Source organism: Bombyx mandarina, chromosome 09 (genome assembly GCF_030267445.1).
Source record: "Bombyx mandarina strain Sakado chromosome 09, ASM3026744v2".
NCBI lineage: Eukaryota > Metazoa > Arthropoda > Insecta > Lepidoptera > Bombycidae > Bombyx > Bombyx mandarina.
This window is the reverse complement of record NC_143216.1, coordinates 10,116,785-10,135,217: the sequence shown is the minus strand read 5'-3', so window position 1 is coordinate 10,135,217 and position 18,433 is coordinate 10,116,785. Positions and strand designations below refer to the sequence as shown.

Genomic DNA, 18,433 nt, shown 5'->3' with positions numbered 1-18,433 from the left:
AACTACATTTTTTTTATTGCTTATGTGTGTGGACGACATTACAGCCCACCTGATGTTAAGTGGTTACTGGAGCCCATAGACATCTACAACGTAAATGCGCCACTCACCTTGATATATAAGTTCTAAGGTCTCAGTGTAGTTACAACGGCTGCTCCACCCTTCAAACCGAAACGCATTACTGCTTCACGGCAGAAATAGGCGGGGCGGGACTCACAAGAGGTCCTACCACCAGTAATTACGAAAATAAAAGGTCCTACCACCAGTAATTACGAAAATAAAAGGTCCTACCACCAGTAATTGCGCGCCACCTGCCATACGTTGATGGTACTACAACAGAAACCTCGGGGAATGCCAATAAGAACTACCAACTCTCTTCTATTTAGACAAACAACAGAAAAACTCTTTATTCAACGCTTTAGAAAATATCATTTATTAATAGGTACAAAATATAAAATTATGTTTCGAAGGCAGTACGTGCAATCAACATACTGTTTCTTATCATACTCGGGCACAACCTTTAGATATAATGATTTGGCGTATATTATTGAATTCCGCGCGGGTCACAAGGCTAACTGCCAACTATTTGTGACGCCCATCGGATGACTTGCATATACAATGTAAAGAGAATGTTATTTGACTTAATGAAATCAGTTTTTGGTCGATTGGATTTAAGCACGAATAGTCGTGGTTTTATACCCACAGCAGACGAGCTCCCAGACCCGCTTGTATTCTCTAAAAACCTTATCAACGTCACGTGAATGCCGCCTTCACACATGGGGTCAAAGTCATGGAATAAGCATTGGCATAACTATCCTTTCAAGGAAATTATTTGTGGCAACAACGGGTAGGATCAAGGCTAATCTTTAGAGATCACACATCGCCCTACAAGTAGTTAATTTTCCAATCAGTTAATAATTATGACTTTCCTACTAATGACAAAAATAATTTGGTTTTAAGATTTGAAAACGAAGTTTCACAGCCTGTCTTGTGTAGGAATCGTCACGTAAGGAAAAAAGGCTATGCCCATACGACTGACTCTGCTTGTATCTTGTATAAGTGTGTGCGAGTGTCGAGATCCGAACAGACTGGCGTTGTCTGTGGTCGTTTAAATAAAACCTCAATATTTTGTATATGTACAAGTTATAATTTTATATTTCGACTCAGCGTCCTTGATTGGTAGACTGCGGAGTTCATTCTTTGCATTTTTGCTTGGATTTTTGGATATCAAATACAGTCAAGGATATCAAGTACAGGATACAGTCAAACCTGGGTAAGTGAGAACTGGATAAGTGAGAAAACTCTATAAGTGAGAGCAATAGCCAGGACCCATCATTTTAAGCTCCCAAAACCTCTATTAGCGAGAAACAGAAACCTCTGTAAGAGAGAGTCGTTTTTCCCTCATGGACCTCCGTAAGTGAGACTGCTACTTATCTCTATCTCTATAAGCGACAGTCGAGCTTTATTTATCTATATCTATACTAATATTATAAAGAGGAAAGATTTGTTTGTTTGTTTGTTTCGAATAGGCTCCGAAACTACTAGACCGATTTGAAAAATTATTTTTCCATTAGAAGCCGACATTGTCCCTGATGAACATAGGCTACTTTTTTAATTTTTTTTTTATTATATTTTTTTGGTTTCATATGTGTTTTAATGTTTCCGAAGCGAAGCGGGGGCGGGTCGCTAGTTTATATTATTTAGGAGGAACAAATGACAAAACAAATTACAAATTTAACATCTGCTATTTTATGACTCATTCTTAATTCATTAGCGAGAAACTCGGGTGAGTGAGAAACCTCTTTAAGTGAGAATGAGATCGTGCTCCCTTGAACTCTCGCTTATCCAGGTTAGACTGTATATAATCAAGATCAAGCTTCGCTACTAACTCTGGAACCTCGATCGAACGCGTTTTTTTTTTCTTGAAACAATAGGCACCATTCAAAGCACTCGAAAGCCTAAGGCAGATGTCGTAGTGAACGTGTTAAGAGGTTACGATATTAGGGCAAAACCTGACATCTGGCATTGAGAACCTAGCCCAGTCACCCACATCCGAGTAACCTAGTAAACCGGGCTAGAAGCGGTGCGAGGCTAAAAGGTATTGAAGTGTCGGGGCGTGCTCAATGGTTCGTGTATCGAGGTTTCAGGGGAAACGAGCTCTTTAAGGTGCAGTGCTTGATACGTAACGGATTTAGTGTTGTAGCGTAATTTCTTCATCTTCTTTATTTTTTGGCCCCGGCACATTTTGTGCATTAGACAGCGTCAACTAATAAGATTTTTATAATTCGCCGTTGTAACTATTTACAGTTTATGAATAATAATAAAAGAAGGAAACCCAAATTAATCAACTGAGATTAAATGAAATGAAATGAGATGAGATGATATGGGATGAAATATTATAATCTCAGTATAATGGTGGTTATTTAATGAGACTTTTTGGAGGATCCCGAGAAGCTACGTCCAGGGACATTGTTTCATTTTCCCACATTTGTGCACTTTCACAGATATTAAACAGTTAATAAACCACCGTTATTACACAATTAAAGCTGAAGAAACACTAAATAGACAATATAAAAAAAATCACACAGCTTCGCTCTTCGCGTTCCCACCAAAAAGTCTAGCGTAATTTAGTGTTAGATAAATTTAACAGATTCTGATGATGTGATGATAAAATTCCGTATTGTTTATTTTGATCATGCCGTAATAGTACAAAAGAGAATGGTCGCTAACAATTTTTTTCTGCGATCTCTTATTTTATTGTTAACGTTCACGTTGTGGGGTTTTGTTGCCTTCGAATGCTCGCAATGTTTTTATGGCCGCGGTTATAGTGACCGCCGCGTATGGATGTCAGCAGTAGCCGTGACACAGCCAAGCCTACCGTCTGCTTATTTGCCCTACTAATAACAAATCTCGAAAAACTATTGATCACCGACAAAGTGGAAGGAAAGAGGCCTAGGGGGCGTAGTCCCATACGCTGGCTCGAGCCAATTAAGACGACATTGGACTCCGGCATCAATGTCGCTATCCACTGCGCAGAGGACAGGAGGGAGTGGAAGAACATAGTCCAAACAAAATTGCTCCATAAAGGTCACGACCCTCAGCACTGAAGAACACGACGCGAGGAGGAAGAACTACAAATATTAATACTTCCAACCTAACCCCTATAAGCATGACACTAGAATGCAGCTTAAAACTTGGTCTTCACTTTGTTCATTTTGAAAACATTTTTGGAACGAAGTTCCTTATGGGACGATGCGGAGAGGTACCCTAACCAGGAAAAAACGTCCGTAACTTTAACTTTGTAATAACGTACAAAATATAACATTTTTTTTTCATTCATTGACCACGATCTCAGAGCGTTGGTTTGCGCAATACACTAACTCTTATGCAAACAACCGTGAATGAAGTGTACCACAATAAGTTCGCACGTTACCGAATGACCGTGGGTTGTTGCGAAGCATCCAGTTTTATTTTCTTTATACCTCGAATAGAACTTCAAATTAATATTTTTATAATAAGGAACTTCGTTCCTATCCGGTGTCCCACGACACCACATATATTTTTTTGAGTAATCGATAAGATAGTATCGATATTTCGTTACATCACTGGATCATCGTTGACCCAAGTGGTGACTGCTAGGGCCGTCAGCGATTTGTAAACGGGTTGAGGGGCACAGGTGCTTGGCGAGTGAAAGTTTCTCGAGTAGGCACTGTTAAACCACTAACATATTTCTAGAGGGGAATAAATTTCTCCGTAACATATGAGGACTTTGAAATACGCGTACTTTAATAGTGAGGTGATTTTTAATAGCAGCCGTCTTTCTTTAACGGCCATCTGGTGTAGTGGTAAGTGACATGGTCACTACACAAGGGGGTCGTGGGTTCGAATCCCGCCAAGGGAAGATATTTATATGATAAATATAAAATGTCTTTTCCAGGGTTATGGATGTAAATTAAATATGTGTATGTGTATAATAAAAATCTTACATTTATTTCCGTTATCTGGTACCTGTAACACAAGTTCTTTACGAACTTACCACGGGACCTGTTAACGTGGCGTGATTGTTAGTAAATATTTATTATTATTATTTAAATCATGGGGTGGGTGGTGGGAGAGATGTGCTCGGTACTAAACGCTTCACTTTACCCCCTTTGCCTTTCATGAGTTCTGTCTCATGCGAGGTTCGGACGTGGGTTGTTGAACGAGAGGAGATTTTAGTCGGTTCGACTCCGACATGCCCCGCCCACCATTCCTAGTGGAGAGAGGAAGTCCGGCGATTTTCTCCTGACAAAAAAAAAGCTATTTAAAGCAACCTAAGTTTACATAGCAAAAAATGCGTGTTTTTTTTTCATATCATTTTTCAATGGATGTTCTAGTGAAAACCAAATTGAAACATATTACTTCCGTATCCTATTTACCGATTTACAATCATAACAGTCCAACATAATACGAGCAGAGTAAATTTTCACGCACTCCCAAACAAATAGTACGTAACAAATGGCTCGGAAAATACGAAGACCTCTCCGAGGACCTTTTACAAGGGACAACAAACATGAGGGCTTTACACGCACTGGCGTTTTGAAAACGCACGTTGACGAACTTATAGAAAATCGGACTGTACGTGTGATTTGGTCTGTTATTGTTAAAATAAATTATTATACCTTATATAACTAATTTACGACTAGCCGTAAGTCTAACTGTAGAGGTCATTTTCGTTCTATTTGGTAGCCTAAAGGACTATTCCAGCTACGTTGTGACTTGTAGGTGAGCTCACGGAGCTCTACCCGAGGGAATGTACTAAATCTGGCCCTAGCCTGAGGTAGTACATTCCGCTACACTCCACTAAATCTACTACCCGTAGAGGACATATTGTACCGTTAATTGTCATATCAAGACATAATAATATGTTAATAATTAAAATATTTTTACTTATTAGCTAGTAGTCTACAAACTGTTGATTGAAATTCCTTATTTTGTTTTTATTGCCTTTGTATAGAGACGAGTGTACGGCCGCTTGATTGTAAGTGGTTAGCGTCACTCATGGACGTCAGCAGTACCAGGGGCACAGCCAAGTCGCTGCCTACCACTGTCCTGTCGTGCCTTCTTCTTCGTCTGAAATGATAACAGCTGTGAGATCGTGTGTACATCTAGATATAAAAAGACACTTATAAAAGAACCCGTCCGCTTCGCTGGGCATTTAAAATTAACATTATTATTTCTCACCCCCACAAAGATTCTCATCATTAACGCCCCCGCAACTGATGTAGGGAGTCCAACACTCATATAAATATTAGCCTATCCATTAAGTACATGTATTTTCTACATGGATACCAAGTTTCAAGTCAATCGGGTGCATGGTTCAGTACTTATAACGGAACATCCGTAAAAACCACTGTAGATTTGTATATTAGTATAGATAAGTCGGCGTTTATTTTGCGCTTACGATTAAGTAAAGTGTTACATATTAATGTCCAGTGCAATTGATTTGGCTATTTTTACGTGCACGTTTACAAGGATCGGCGAGCTTTGGCGCTTGTGCGTAACACGGCCGAGGGTTGGTGCGTTCGCGACGGTCGGCAGGTGCAAGTGTCACAAGGAGACACAATCAGGTGCTTTCACTACCGCACTCAAGGGACATATGCGAATACTGAGCTGTCGTAGTAGGTACTTTACGCAGGATAGTGGTAAACATTTATTTAAACTGCGAAATCATGTTGAAACGGTCTTAGAGAGAGAGAGAGAGAGAGAGAGAGAATACACTTTATTGCACACCAAAACACAATTTACATTCAAAAAACAGTCAAAAAGCAGATACATTTGTACATTAGGCGGTCTTATCTCTAAAAGCGATCTCTCCCGGACAACCGTTTAATTTACAGAAATTCTGGAAAATATAAAAATATAGCAGGTATGTTGCGGAAACTTACATCTTTGAATACAATCCTTTTACTACCGACAATAGCACGTAAAAGTTGCCTGCAGTTTTGGTTTGAATAACGAACTTCAAACCGTAACACCTTATCCTTTCGATACCAGTGTGCTTAGTGGGAGCTTTTTACTTGCGCGCTCCTAGAGTCAAACGAAGGGAAGACTCCATATTTATTTGAGTTAACTTTTATGCGATCGAAAAGTAAAAAAACTCGCATTAAGCACATAGCATGCGGCAGAAACATTCAAAATGGTCTAGCGGTTGGATAAGGAATAGGAAGCTCACAGCACACGCTAGTTCCCATTATAGGAATGAAAACTCGTAAAATATATTTTTTCTGTTGTTAAAAAATAAATGATGTGAGTATCAAGATTATAAGTTGGAGTGGTGTATTGCAAACAACAAGGTATCAGTAGAGGGGAGACAGTATCGGCACAATCTGCCGGCTCGACTCTGTAATCTAACGCGCCCTGTAATTTGATTTGATTACAGGCGAAATTGAGTTCACCTCTACTAAACTCATTAGGTACATTGTAGCAATATAATTTTGTTTGTCTAATCAAATGATATCGTTATAGAATGTTGAATGAGAATTATTTGTAGATTAATTTTTAATAAATAGCGCGTTGACAGAAACTCTAACTTGATCTAATTAAGTCTGTCTACGAAAATGTCTACAATAGATAGAAGTGCAAGATAAGAGAAAAAAGAGTCTGAGAGAAATTACATTATCGTCATTATGTTTTTAAAAATGTACTACCAGTTTTTGTCACGGTGCTCACTAGCCAAATGGACGCGTGGTTTATATATATATATTTTATTGCCTTTGTACGCAGGCGAGCATACGGCCCACCTGATGGTAAGTGGTCACCGTCGCTCATGGACGTCAGCAATGCCAGGGGCAGAGCCAAGCCGCTGCCTACCAAACAATGTCAAATCAATGCCAGCAGGTCAATATAAAAACATACTTAAAACCCTTAAAGTAGACCCTATAAAATACTTTAGATTGATGCACACCAAAAATTATAATTAGGATTTCTCCCGAAAAAATCAGATTTACTCTGAATTAGTAGCCTATATTTCGTCACCTCTTTAATATGAGAATATAAGCAAAAAGCACACGGCCCAGCCGATGTTGAGATATGAGCTTGAAGTTTCAATTGTATTGCGCAACGCCTTTGTCACCTGTCAAAGGGAAATAATTATGGCAATGATACTAATTAATGTGGACTGTAACATAATAAAATGTCTATCACACGATGCTAATTTTTTTTTGATTTCTTATATGCGTGGACGAGCTCACGGCTCACCTTAAGTTAAGTTAACCACTGAGAAAATCATGCGAGAAACTCAGTGGGCTGTGTTCTATGCGCCACGATCATTTCAGACACTGATACTACAGCATAAAATAATTATAAAGCAAAACAATAAAGAAGTTAACAATCACTTACAGTTTTTCATCGTCAAAGACTACACAAAGCGTCAAAAAACAGCATCGACTCGGAACCGGCGGCCCGTAACTTTCGCCGCAGCTAATTATCAACTTTGAAATCCTCTTACGACAGAAGCGCCAAAATGAGTTGGAAATTAAAACGAGAGTCACCTGTCTGATCCGATTACGCGAACCGATGGAAGAGTTCGACAGCGTTTAGGCTTCTCTCTTGTTGTATAATCTTCGGAATTATTTTGTACTGGCCGTACTCGCTTCGCTGAGCATTTAAAATTTGTAGGCAGCGGCTTGGCTAGTAGGCAGCGGCTTGGCTCTGCCCCTGGCATTGCTGAAGTCCATGGGCGACGGTAACCACTCACCATCAGGTGGGCCGTATGCTCGTCTGCCTACAAGGGCAATAAAAAAAATAAATTAAAATTAACATTATTATTTATTGTCATATCTATTAAGTACATGTATTTTCTACATGGATACCAAGTTTCAAGTCAATCGGATGCATGGTTCAGTAGTTATAATGGAACATCCATTAAAACCACTGTAGATTTATACCTAGTGAGGTCATAAATTCTGTCACATGTTTAATGTAAAATAATTGAAACAAGTTTATTCATTATGTAACCATTCATATACCAAAATGAACTTAACAAAACATAAATTCTTATGACACTAAAGTTTATTCAAAATGACCTCCGTGATTTTGAATACAGGCCTTCAATCTGCGCGGCCAGTTGTCTATCGCAGCACGAACGAGGTCCATGTCAATATCGGCGGCTGCCTTAATCAAGGATGTCTTGAGTGACTCCAAATTGGGATGAGGCTTTGAGCACGCCTTTTCCTCCAAGTGTTGCCATATCTTGTAATCTAACGGATTCAAATCTGGACTGGAGGAGGGCCAGTCTTCGTGCCAGATGAAGTCGATTTCACGCGCCGCCAGCCAGTCTTGTGTGCTCTTCGCTCTATGAGCTGGCGCCGAATCTTATTGGAATACCCAGTGCCTGTTATTGAACATGGTATGAGAAACAGGTTCCACAAGGTTCGTCAGGACTGTATTTTGATACACAACTGCATTCGTTTTTACACCTTTCTCACAAAAATGTACCTCTGTTAAGCCGAAATAAGAAACTCCCAACCATACCATGAGCGAGGATGGAAAATGACCTCGTTGGACACGCGGAATACGGTTGCTCGCTTCTTATCATTTTGTTTGTTGTAGCTCTCTTCTACGGTAAAAATTTTTTTTTCATCCGAAAAAAGAATTTCCCGATATTTTTTTCCCGCGTACCGCTTCAACAAAGCGCGGCATCTCTTCAGTCTCAGGTCCATTAGACGAGCATTCAAACGATGTCCTGTTTTTCTTCGATATGCCCGAAGCCCTAAGTCTTCATTTAACACCATTTTCACCGTGGTTCTGCTTAACCCCATCTGAAGGGCCAACAGTTTCTGGTTACGTTTGGGATTTCTTTGAATTCGCGCCTTCACAACTTTTATCACTGCTGGAGTCCTAACAGACCGAGGGCGACCACTTCTTGACCTGTCATCTACACTAGAGTCTTCATTGTATCGTTTGATGGTACGATAAACGAATCTTTTGGTTATATTCAAAATTTTCAGTATTTTAAAAATTTTAATTGGCGCGTAACCGCAACGATGCAACGCAATAACTGCAACACGGTCTTCTTTAAGCGTCCACTCCATATTTAAAAATGAGTAAAATTCTAAATGTTATACATTTTTATTTTCATGAACAATTCGAAATTCGAATTCAATAAACTTTTTTGTGGCCAGCATTCTAAAAGAAAAGTTTTTACTGTGTGACAATACTTATGACCTGACTAGTTATATTAGTATAGATATTGATTATTACTTGACTACAAAAACGTTTCAGTAGCCTCGATGTGCAGAAAATTATGATATGGAAGATGGTTTTTTTTTCTATTGTAATTTATTTGAGTACAAAAAAGCTTAAACTTTTCACTGTCTTAATTTTAAACTCACTTTGGTAAATGAGGCACCCGTTGATCGATCATAAAAATAGATTGTTGCCAGGCTGAGTTTTCATACTGTGTATTACTGAATACAGTTCACATTATTCACAAAAAACTAAAAACAAATGGTGTGTATCAAAAATTAAGTTCGATAAAAATATAGCCGGATTTGTTACCTCAGAAATTCAGAGAATGATCTCCAACTTTGCTCACACAAGTTTATGTAAAGTTATAAACACGTTTTCTCTTAGGGACGTGTGAGGTAATAACCAAGTTTGCAATAGGGTTGTGCGTTATATCGATATCGGAAGGTGGGCAGAGCTAAGACGGCGGGCGTTTGCCAGGGCACGGACGCCGGCCCGTATCGACACCTCGCAGTGCGGGGATAATATTATCGACGTTTTATAGTTATAGCATTTTTAGATTTGCATTGAAAAATTATGGAACGGCGTTGTGTGGAATTCTGACATAGTTTTTTATGAACTAACATAAAACGTAGGGTTGTTTTTAAGAAGTTTGCGACAGAGAAGTGATTGCCACAGAAGTTGTCGTAATGTCAACAAATATATAACGCAAACCAAATTGAATCCGATAAAGTTTGTAAAAAGATTTTAGTTGAAGTTCGTAATTTCATTTTAAATGGAATAAATTCAAAGTTTCATTAATTTAGCGATATCTATACTAGTATATAAATCTATAGTGGTTTTTACGGATTTTCCCTTATAACTACTGAACCATGCATCCGATTGACTTGAAACTTGGTGTCCATGTAGAAAATACATGTACTCAATAGATAGGCTAAAATTAAATATATATTTTTTATTGCCCTTGTAGGCAGACGAGCATACGGCACACCTGATGGTAAGTGGTCACCGTCGCTCATGGACGTCAACAATGCCGGGGGCCGAGCCAAGCCGCTGCCTACCTATGAGTGTTGGACATCCTAATAATAATGACAATAAATAATAATGTTAATTTTAAATGCTCAGCGAAACGGCCGAGTACGGCTATAATATATAATATTATTATGATACATATTATGTATAAGCCATTGGTGGAGCATATAGCATAACTTGGATGAACATTCTTAAGAATTGAAACTTTAGTTGCAAATTAATCCGCATTAAAGTAATGATCTGTTCTGTAGACAGATTTCTTCTTACTTATCGATAGTCTCGCATCACTAAAAGAGACACCTTCAGTCTTAACAGTTCCGTGCGACGGAATCTAATCATGATCTGATGGATTAATATCTGACGGTACCCGTGTGTACGGAGCTTTACCCTCTGTCCTCTATAATTTCTCATTGTGTAAACATCTTAATGTATCAATTAAACTTTATTACCCTCGGATTAAGGATTATATTCCTTTAATATTCACTTGAGATGAAATTGGTCGAAGGAAATATGTTTGAAGCGGGGTTGGACTTGGAGACAATTTATTTATTTATGTAGTGATTATTTCTCAATTAAGTATGTTTTGTAAAGTACCCAGATTGATAATTTGTGCTGTCATTGTCACTTAAGAAAAGGAACAAGACGCTGTTCGGAATTAAAGAGAAGAAGAAGAAGAAAGAATTACGAAGTTGGGTAGGACAGTCTTCAGCAGTAGGCAGCGGCGTGGTTAAATTGCTTACATGATAAAAAATTACTGCCAAATTATTCTAGATGATGGAATTTTAACCACATTTCGATTTAATTTCTCAAGCACTGGTATGCAACTTTTCGTATCTATGGGTGTACGGGTGTACAATAACCGTTTAGTATAAGGTGGATCATGAGGTCTTTTACCTATCAACGTAAACTAAATTGTCGATCCAAATACAAGACTGGCTCTCCATCTCTGGTAACTCCAATTGAATCGTGAGCCTGAAGTTGTTCGTATATTTATTACTGGTGGTAGGATGTCTTGTGAGTCCGCACAGGTAGGTAGCACCAACCTGTCTATTTCTGCCGTGAAGCAGTAATGCGTTTTGGGTTTGAAGGGTGTGGCAGTCGTTGTATTGGGACCTTAGAACTCATACCTCAAGGTATGTGGCGGCATTTACGTTGTCTATAGGCTCCAGTAACCATTTCTATCAGGTTGGCTGTGAGTTTATCCAGACAAGCAATAAAAAAAATTTGGACTGCCAGGTTTGCATGTGTTCAATGAGCCTATTAAATCCTGTGTCCCGAATTATTTGGTGAAATCCGATACTGTTGTGGGACGATGGATAAGAGCCCGGGGCCAGATGGAAGATTAATTATAATACCTGGAGTTCACTGTTTAATATTCTCAGTTATGAAAGCGAACCATCCAATTCAATTACATCAATGATTGATGAGGATGTTCCGATGTTGTTGGCTTTTCGTGGTAACATCTATGTGTTAAAGTCTGGAGCTATTGGGTAAAGGCAATCATTAAGTAATGTACTAATTTTTTAACTGCGATCTCTCGGATCGTTTGGAGCCTCTGGGTCTGCGGAGGGACTTCGGTTCCCTCTGTATTTTGTACCGTATGTTCCATGGGGAGTGCTCTGAGGAATTGTTCGAGATGATACCAGCATCTCGTTTTTACCATCGCACCGCCCGCCACCGGAGTAGAGTTCATCCATACTACCTGGAGCCACTGCGGTCATCCACAGTGCGTTTCCAGAGATCTTTTTTGCCACGTATCATCCGGCTATGGAATGAGCTCCCCTCCACGGTGTTTCCCGAGCGCTATGACATGTCCTTCTTCAAACGAGGCTTGTGGAGAGTATTAAGCGGTAGGCAGCGGCTTGGCTCTGCCCCTGGCATTGCTGAAGTCCATGGGCGACGGTAACCACTCACCATCAGGTGGGCCGTATGCCCGTCTGCCTACAAAGGCAATAAAAAAAAAAAAAAAAAAAAAAAAAAACTGCTATCCTGTGTAAAGGTAAGGCTAATGTATGCATTATATACATACATCATCATGCATTGCATACATCATACAGTATGTCGATACATACGCCTACCTAGTATTGTTACTTAAGTGATAAAAAACACAGACAACTGGAAACGCACCGTGGATGATCGTAATAGTTCTTGATAGTAAGGATATATATAACGCTCAAAGTCATCTCTTAGATTTTTCCGAACACTCCCCAACAATCATACGCTTCAGACATAGGAAGAACCGGTATCTCACCTAAAAGTAGCAAAAATAGGTTGAAGTTGTACATTAAAGATATATTTAGAATTTTAAGGTAATTGTTATGTCTAAATGGGTTTGGTGCCTCTATATTACCCATATAATATATTATAGATAAGTAATGAATCTTGGTATTTATATCAATATTTGGTAATACAGAATCTACGAAAGTCATATAGCTAGCTACAAGTGCTCTGTATCAATTATATTATAAGACATTTCTCACCCTATAAACGAATGATCCAACTGTACACCACGACAGTAACTGTCATGGAAACATCTTAAAAAGCTCTGAACAATAGGTGGGACTTTTTTGTTATCCGAAACGAGCACCTGCTTCGGTGAAACTTGCCGAAAGTTCCGCACAACTTCGTAGAACTTTCGCACCGGATGCTGTTATCGGGCGGAAGCGCTTTAGGCGACTTCCTGTTTTGACGGACGGTAAAAAAAAACTTCCAAGTTTTCTTGCTTGAAGTTTCTAAAAGTGGCAGTTTTTGCTCGCTGTCAGATAACGAAGTTTTCACCTTCTAAACGTGGAATTAAGTGTGGGAATTGTTTTAAATGAACAATTATGTTTTGTAGGAGTAGCTTGAAGCCGTCTAGACCAGATCGAATAGGTAAAAGGTCTAAAGCATTGTTATGTTTCATTGTTTTAGGTTAAATGTAGAGTCTCAGTATATGACATGGATTGTAGGTGGTGTTCGTTTCATTTTATTTTATTGCTTAGATGGGTAGACGAACTCATAGCCCATCTGGTATTAAGTAGATACCGGAGCCCATAGATATCTACAACGTAAATACTGCCACCCAGCTAGAGATATGAATTCTAAGGCCTCAGTATAGTTACAGGGGCTGTCCCATCCTTCAAACTGAAATGCATTACTGTTTCACGGCAGAAATAGACAGGGTGGTGGTACCTCTCCGTGCGGTCTCACAAGAGGTCCTACCACCACTAATTGCGCAAATTATATTATTGCGGGTTTGATTTTTATTACACGATGTTATTCCTTTACCGTGGAAGTCAATTGTGAATGTTTGTTAAGTACGTATCACAACTGACTTCCTTATTTTAATAGGTACTAGCAGTAAGGTGTACTCTACAAAGTGTACTCTCTTTCTTTCTCTATTGAATATAATAATAATATAATAATAATAATAATATAATAAGCCCTTTTATTTCTTGCTTTACAAAGTTTAAAAAAATATATATATATAATAAGTATAAATGTATGTATAAGTATTTAGAATGTAAAAGAGTTTTGTAATAAATCAGTAAAATTTAGTTAGCAAGAACCCCGGATCGGGTAAAGGCCTCCTCCAAAGATGCCCAAGCGTCTCTATCCTGTGCTACGTCTATCCAGTTTGGGCCAGCTGTTCGTCTAAGATCGTCTTCCCATCTGGTTAGTGGTCTCCCTCGACTTCTCTTGCCCGTTGGGCCGCTCCAAGATGTAACTTTCGCAGTCCATCTCTGGTCTGTATATCTCGCGACATGGCCAGCCCATTTCCATTTTAGTTTTAGTGCATAAGTCAGGGCGTCGGTCGCGTTAGTGGTTCTTCTTATCTTAGTATGCCTTACCTTATCCATCTTCCTTATTTTGAGCATACTCCTCTCCATCCCCCTTTGACAGGTCCTGATTTTTTTTGTGGCTTTAGAGGAGAACTTCCACGTCTGGCACCCATACGTCAGGCATGGTAAGAGACTTGAGTTCATAACTTTTGTTTTGATGTCTGTGGGCATATTACTTTTGAAAATTTCCTTTAGGTTCCAAAATTTATTCCATGTCGATTGAACCCTTCTTTCCATTTCTAGTATGTCGCTGTTTTTGGCAAAACTTAGCAGTTTTCCCAAGTATATGTATTTCTCTACATATTCTAGTGGCTCTCCATTGATTTTTATAGGATTTTTCCATCTGTTGTTGGTCATTATCTTGGTTTTAGTAAGGTTCATCTCGAGCCCCACCTTGATACTGGCTTGGTGTAGAGTCTCTATCATGTATTGCATCTGGCCGGCCGTCTCTGACAGAAGTGCTAGGTCATCTGCGAACCTAAGATGACTTAAATATTCTCCTTTTATACAAAGTCCTATTTTGTGAAAGTCCAGCTTGCCAATGATGTTTTCCAGGATTGATATAAATAGTATTGGGGAAAGGGGGTCCCCCTGTCTTACTCCTCTTTGAATGGGAAACCGTGGGCCAATGGACTCGAGTTTGATCCTTCCTTTATTGTTATTGTATATATTTTGGATAGTCTTTATATATACTTCTTCAACTCCTTGCTCTGCCAAACTTTCCCATATGCTGTTGTGCGAAACGGTGTCGAAAGCTTTTTGGTAGTCAATAAAAGTTATATATAGAGTTCTCTGGTGTTCTTGATATTTTTCTATTATTAACTCTATTGTATGGATGTGGTCAATTGTTGAAAAGCCTTTTCTAAAACCCGCTTGTTCTACTGGTTGTTTTGTTTCTAGTGTTTTACTTATTCGAGTTTTAATAACTGTAGAGAACAATTTGTATAGGCTAGGAAGTAGGCTGATTGGTCTATAGTTGCCAATATTTTTAGGGTCTCCTTTTTTATATAACAATATGATGTTTGCTTCCGACCACTGAGTGGGAGTTACAGAGTGTTGGAGTATCGAGTTAAAGAGTTTCGCTAACGGTGCAGCCAGAATTAATTGAGCAGCTTTCAGTGCTTCGTTTGTAATTTTGTCGGAGCCTGGGCTTTTTTCAAGTTTCAGTTTTTTTATTGTTTCTATGATTTCGTTTTCATTTATCTCTGTATATTTTTTAGATTGGTCTACTTTGCTGTTATTTGGCGTTGTTATATTGTTATTGTTGCTACTGTATAGATTTCTATAAAACTCTGTAGCAGTATTGACAATATCTTTTCGTTTGTATATTTCTTTGTCCAGATTTTTCAATCCTTTTATCCAGCACTTATTTGTTCGAAGCTCCTTAAATGGTTTCTTCGTGCTACCGCAAAGCTGTAGGTGTCTCAGTATAGTGTCTTGTTTGTATTTTAAATAATCTTTTTTTATATATTTGTTGACTATTTTGTATAAGGCAGAGAGTTCGTTTCTCATAGAACGAGTTTTATTTTTAGTTGACTGTAGTACTTTTCTTCTTTGTAGCAATCTTTCAGTTCTTTCTTGTAGTATTTTGTATTTATAATTTCTCTTGTTTATTTTTGAAACTTTTAGGCTTTCAGAAATAGCATTGCTAATTTTATCATAACAAGTATTTATCGTTTCGTTTGTTTGGTAGATAGCTGCCTCAGATAGTTTTAGTTTAAGGTTGTCCTTATATTTTTCTATTTCCTTTAGGCTTCTAAGTTGGTATTCTTGTTTATTGGTAAAACGGGCTCTGCTTAGTTTATGTTTAGAGAGCTTTACTGATCCTCTTATTGCACGATGGTCAGATGGGTAGTTCAGGTTCAGAACTTCGAGGTTCTCAAATAATTTTGGTTGGTTTGTGAGAATGTAGTCAATCTCATTTTTGTGAAGCCCATTCGGCGAAATCCAAGTCCATTTTCGGTTTGGGTGTTTCTTAAAGCAGGTATTTATTATTGTCAACTTGTGTTCGAGCGCAAAGTTCACAAGTTTCTGGCCTCTGCTATTCCTTGTGCCGTGTCCATGTTTTTTCACGACTAAATCTTCGTTTTCTTTAGGCGCTCCTACCTTAGCGTTGAAATCGCCCATAAGTATGATATGTGTGTGTGTAGTTGTTAGTGCTTTCTCAATTGACTCATATAATTCTTCAATTTCAGTTTCTTTTGCATCTGTCGTAGGGAAGTAGACTTGCAGAATGGATATCTTATGGTCTCCTATGTTTAAGTTGAGTATAGCTAAGCGCTCTGATATACCAATGAAGCTCTCGATATTGTTTTTTATTGTCTTGTTTATTATAAAGCCCACCCCATATTGTCCTGCGGTTTGTCCCTTGTAGCAGAGTATAAAGTTCTCATGTTCTTTAATTTCACAACCTTGACGTCTTACTTCTGAGATTCCCATAATGTCATATTTTATAGTACTTAAGCATTTTTCTAATTCCAATAAACGTTCATATGAAGATAGAGTCTTAACATTGTATGTTAATATTTTTAGTTGATGATTTTGTTTAGTGTTTGTGTTCGTAGGGATTGTGATTTTCTTTGGAGGGTTGTGGTCATAATCCTCCACGGTGACCAACCGGGTTGGGGGATTTGTTATGTTTTTTGTATTTGAATATTTCTTTGTTGGATCTGTGTGGAGAGGAGCAGCTAATTGCTATGCCTTGTTTTTGGAGATTTCTCTATCAATTGTAGTGTTTTTATTTGTTAAGAAGTTTAGCATGCCCGGCTTAATTACTCTTTCTGAGGTGCTGTGTGTTCTTCTCGCCATGGGATCGTGCTGTGATTGTGGTTTGTTCTTCTTTTTTGTTTGTGTGTTTATTTCCTTTGGCGTGTCCTCGGTAGGTTTTGTTGGTGAAGGAGAAAGCTTTCTTTTAGATGTTTGTTTAGGTATGACCAGTTTATCATATTTTAGGAAAGCCATGTTTCCTTTTTCTCTCTCTATTTTTAACTGTTCTTGTAGTTGTTTCCTCTTTTCTAAGACTTGTTTAGGGTAGTCTTCTTTCATATAGTAACCTGTGTCTTGCAGTGCTCTTTTTTGTTTAAAGATTTTGATCTTCATGTCCAGGTTTAAGAAAGATACCACTACTGGACGTGGTCTATCGTTTTTCTTTCCTAGTCTTTTAACTTCTTGTAGGTCACTATAGGTTAGTTTGACTGAGAAATGTTGTTCTAACCATTTAAGCATATTTTTTCCTAGGATATCATATGAAGATTCCAGTTCTTCGATGCCGAAGAAAACTATATTTCTTTGTCTGGCTTGCTTTTCTAGAAAGCTGATTCTTTTCTCCTGATTATCTACTATTTCTTTTAATTTTTCATGTTTCTCTTCTAGGGCAAAAAATTTTTCCTCTAATATTTTATTTATATTTTGTGTAACTTGTTGTGTCACGTTTTCACCACTTTCTCTAATAGCTTTTTTGTGATCGTCTAATTCCAGTTGGATTACTTTTAGAGCTTTCATAATTTCATCCATGATTGTTATTGTGGTTTATCAGTAGTAATTTGTTTACATGTATGTGTCGCCTTCTAGTGGCAAGTCTTGATATTTATTTCGAGCGGAACGTTAGATCGATGTGATTGTAAGCTGTTTCAGAACCCAAGTAGCTTTGTCGGACTTTGAAGTAGTACGTGCTTGTTTTAGCAGATGGCGTTGCTAGGGTCAGAGTATTTTAGATGACTTTGAAAAAACGGTGCTTCTTATTATAAAAGAGGTTATGTTTTCACTAAGATGTATTTATTATCACTTTTATTCATTCTTAAACACTCTTTAGCACCAAATAATGAACAAAGACCGTTCAAAAAGTCTTGTACTTGATTATAAACGCGAACAGTTCACACAAAAAGGTTCACAAGTCACTAGTCACTTTTGGTCGTTTTACTTTCTTCGGATAGTGTCTTTGTTGGTATCTTCAATATATGACGTTATTTATCAAATTTCCTTCCACAATATCTCTTTATTTTGATGATATATACTTTTTAAATATTTTTATATGAATGTTTTTAACTGAGCCGATGCTAACTGTGGCACTATAGCGCCCTCTTCCTATTGAATAAAAACATGTTAATTTTTGATAGCTACATGTATTTGTTATTAAAGATAGTAGAGCGTGCTGTAGGTTCATTCAGTTAATATCCTTCTGTGGCGGAGCAGCGATTTACTCCGGTTTGTACTTCGGTTGTCGAATAGACCGAATATAACTATACAATGCATCTCAAAGTGTGTGATGACTTTCATATTGCGATGACTCTGGCCTCTAATATCTGCTTAATATCATACCTGGCGTATTAAAAAAATGATTATTTCACATTGAAATA

At 38.1% G+C, this 18,433-nt stretch overlaps 1 protein-coding gene across 1 annotated transcript; it reads right to left on the bottom strand.

The window, feature by feature from the left end:
- Window positions 1-16,767: 16,767 nt before the first annotated feature.
- Window positions 16,768-18,157, bottom strand: LOC149502346 (uncharacterized). The gene has a single exon (XM_089729862.1). It carries the CDS (start codon window positions 17,589-17,591, stop codon window positions 16,773-16,775), a length of 819 nt encoding a protein of 272 aa, XP_089585988.1. The 5' UTR covers window positions 17,592-18,157; the 3' UTR covers window positions 16,768-16,772.
- Between the last annotated feature and the right edge of the window lie 276 nt (window positions 18,158-18,433).

Excerpts from the sequence above, each read along its gene's own strand:
- LOC149502346 (XM_089729862.1), bottom strand. The coding sequence starts at position 17,591 with ATGGATGAAATTATGAAAGCTCTAAAAGTAATCCAACTGGAATTAGAC.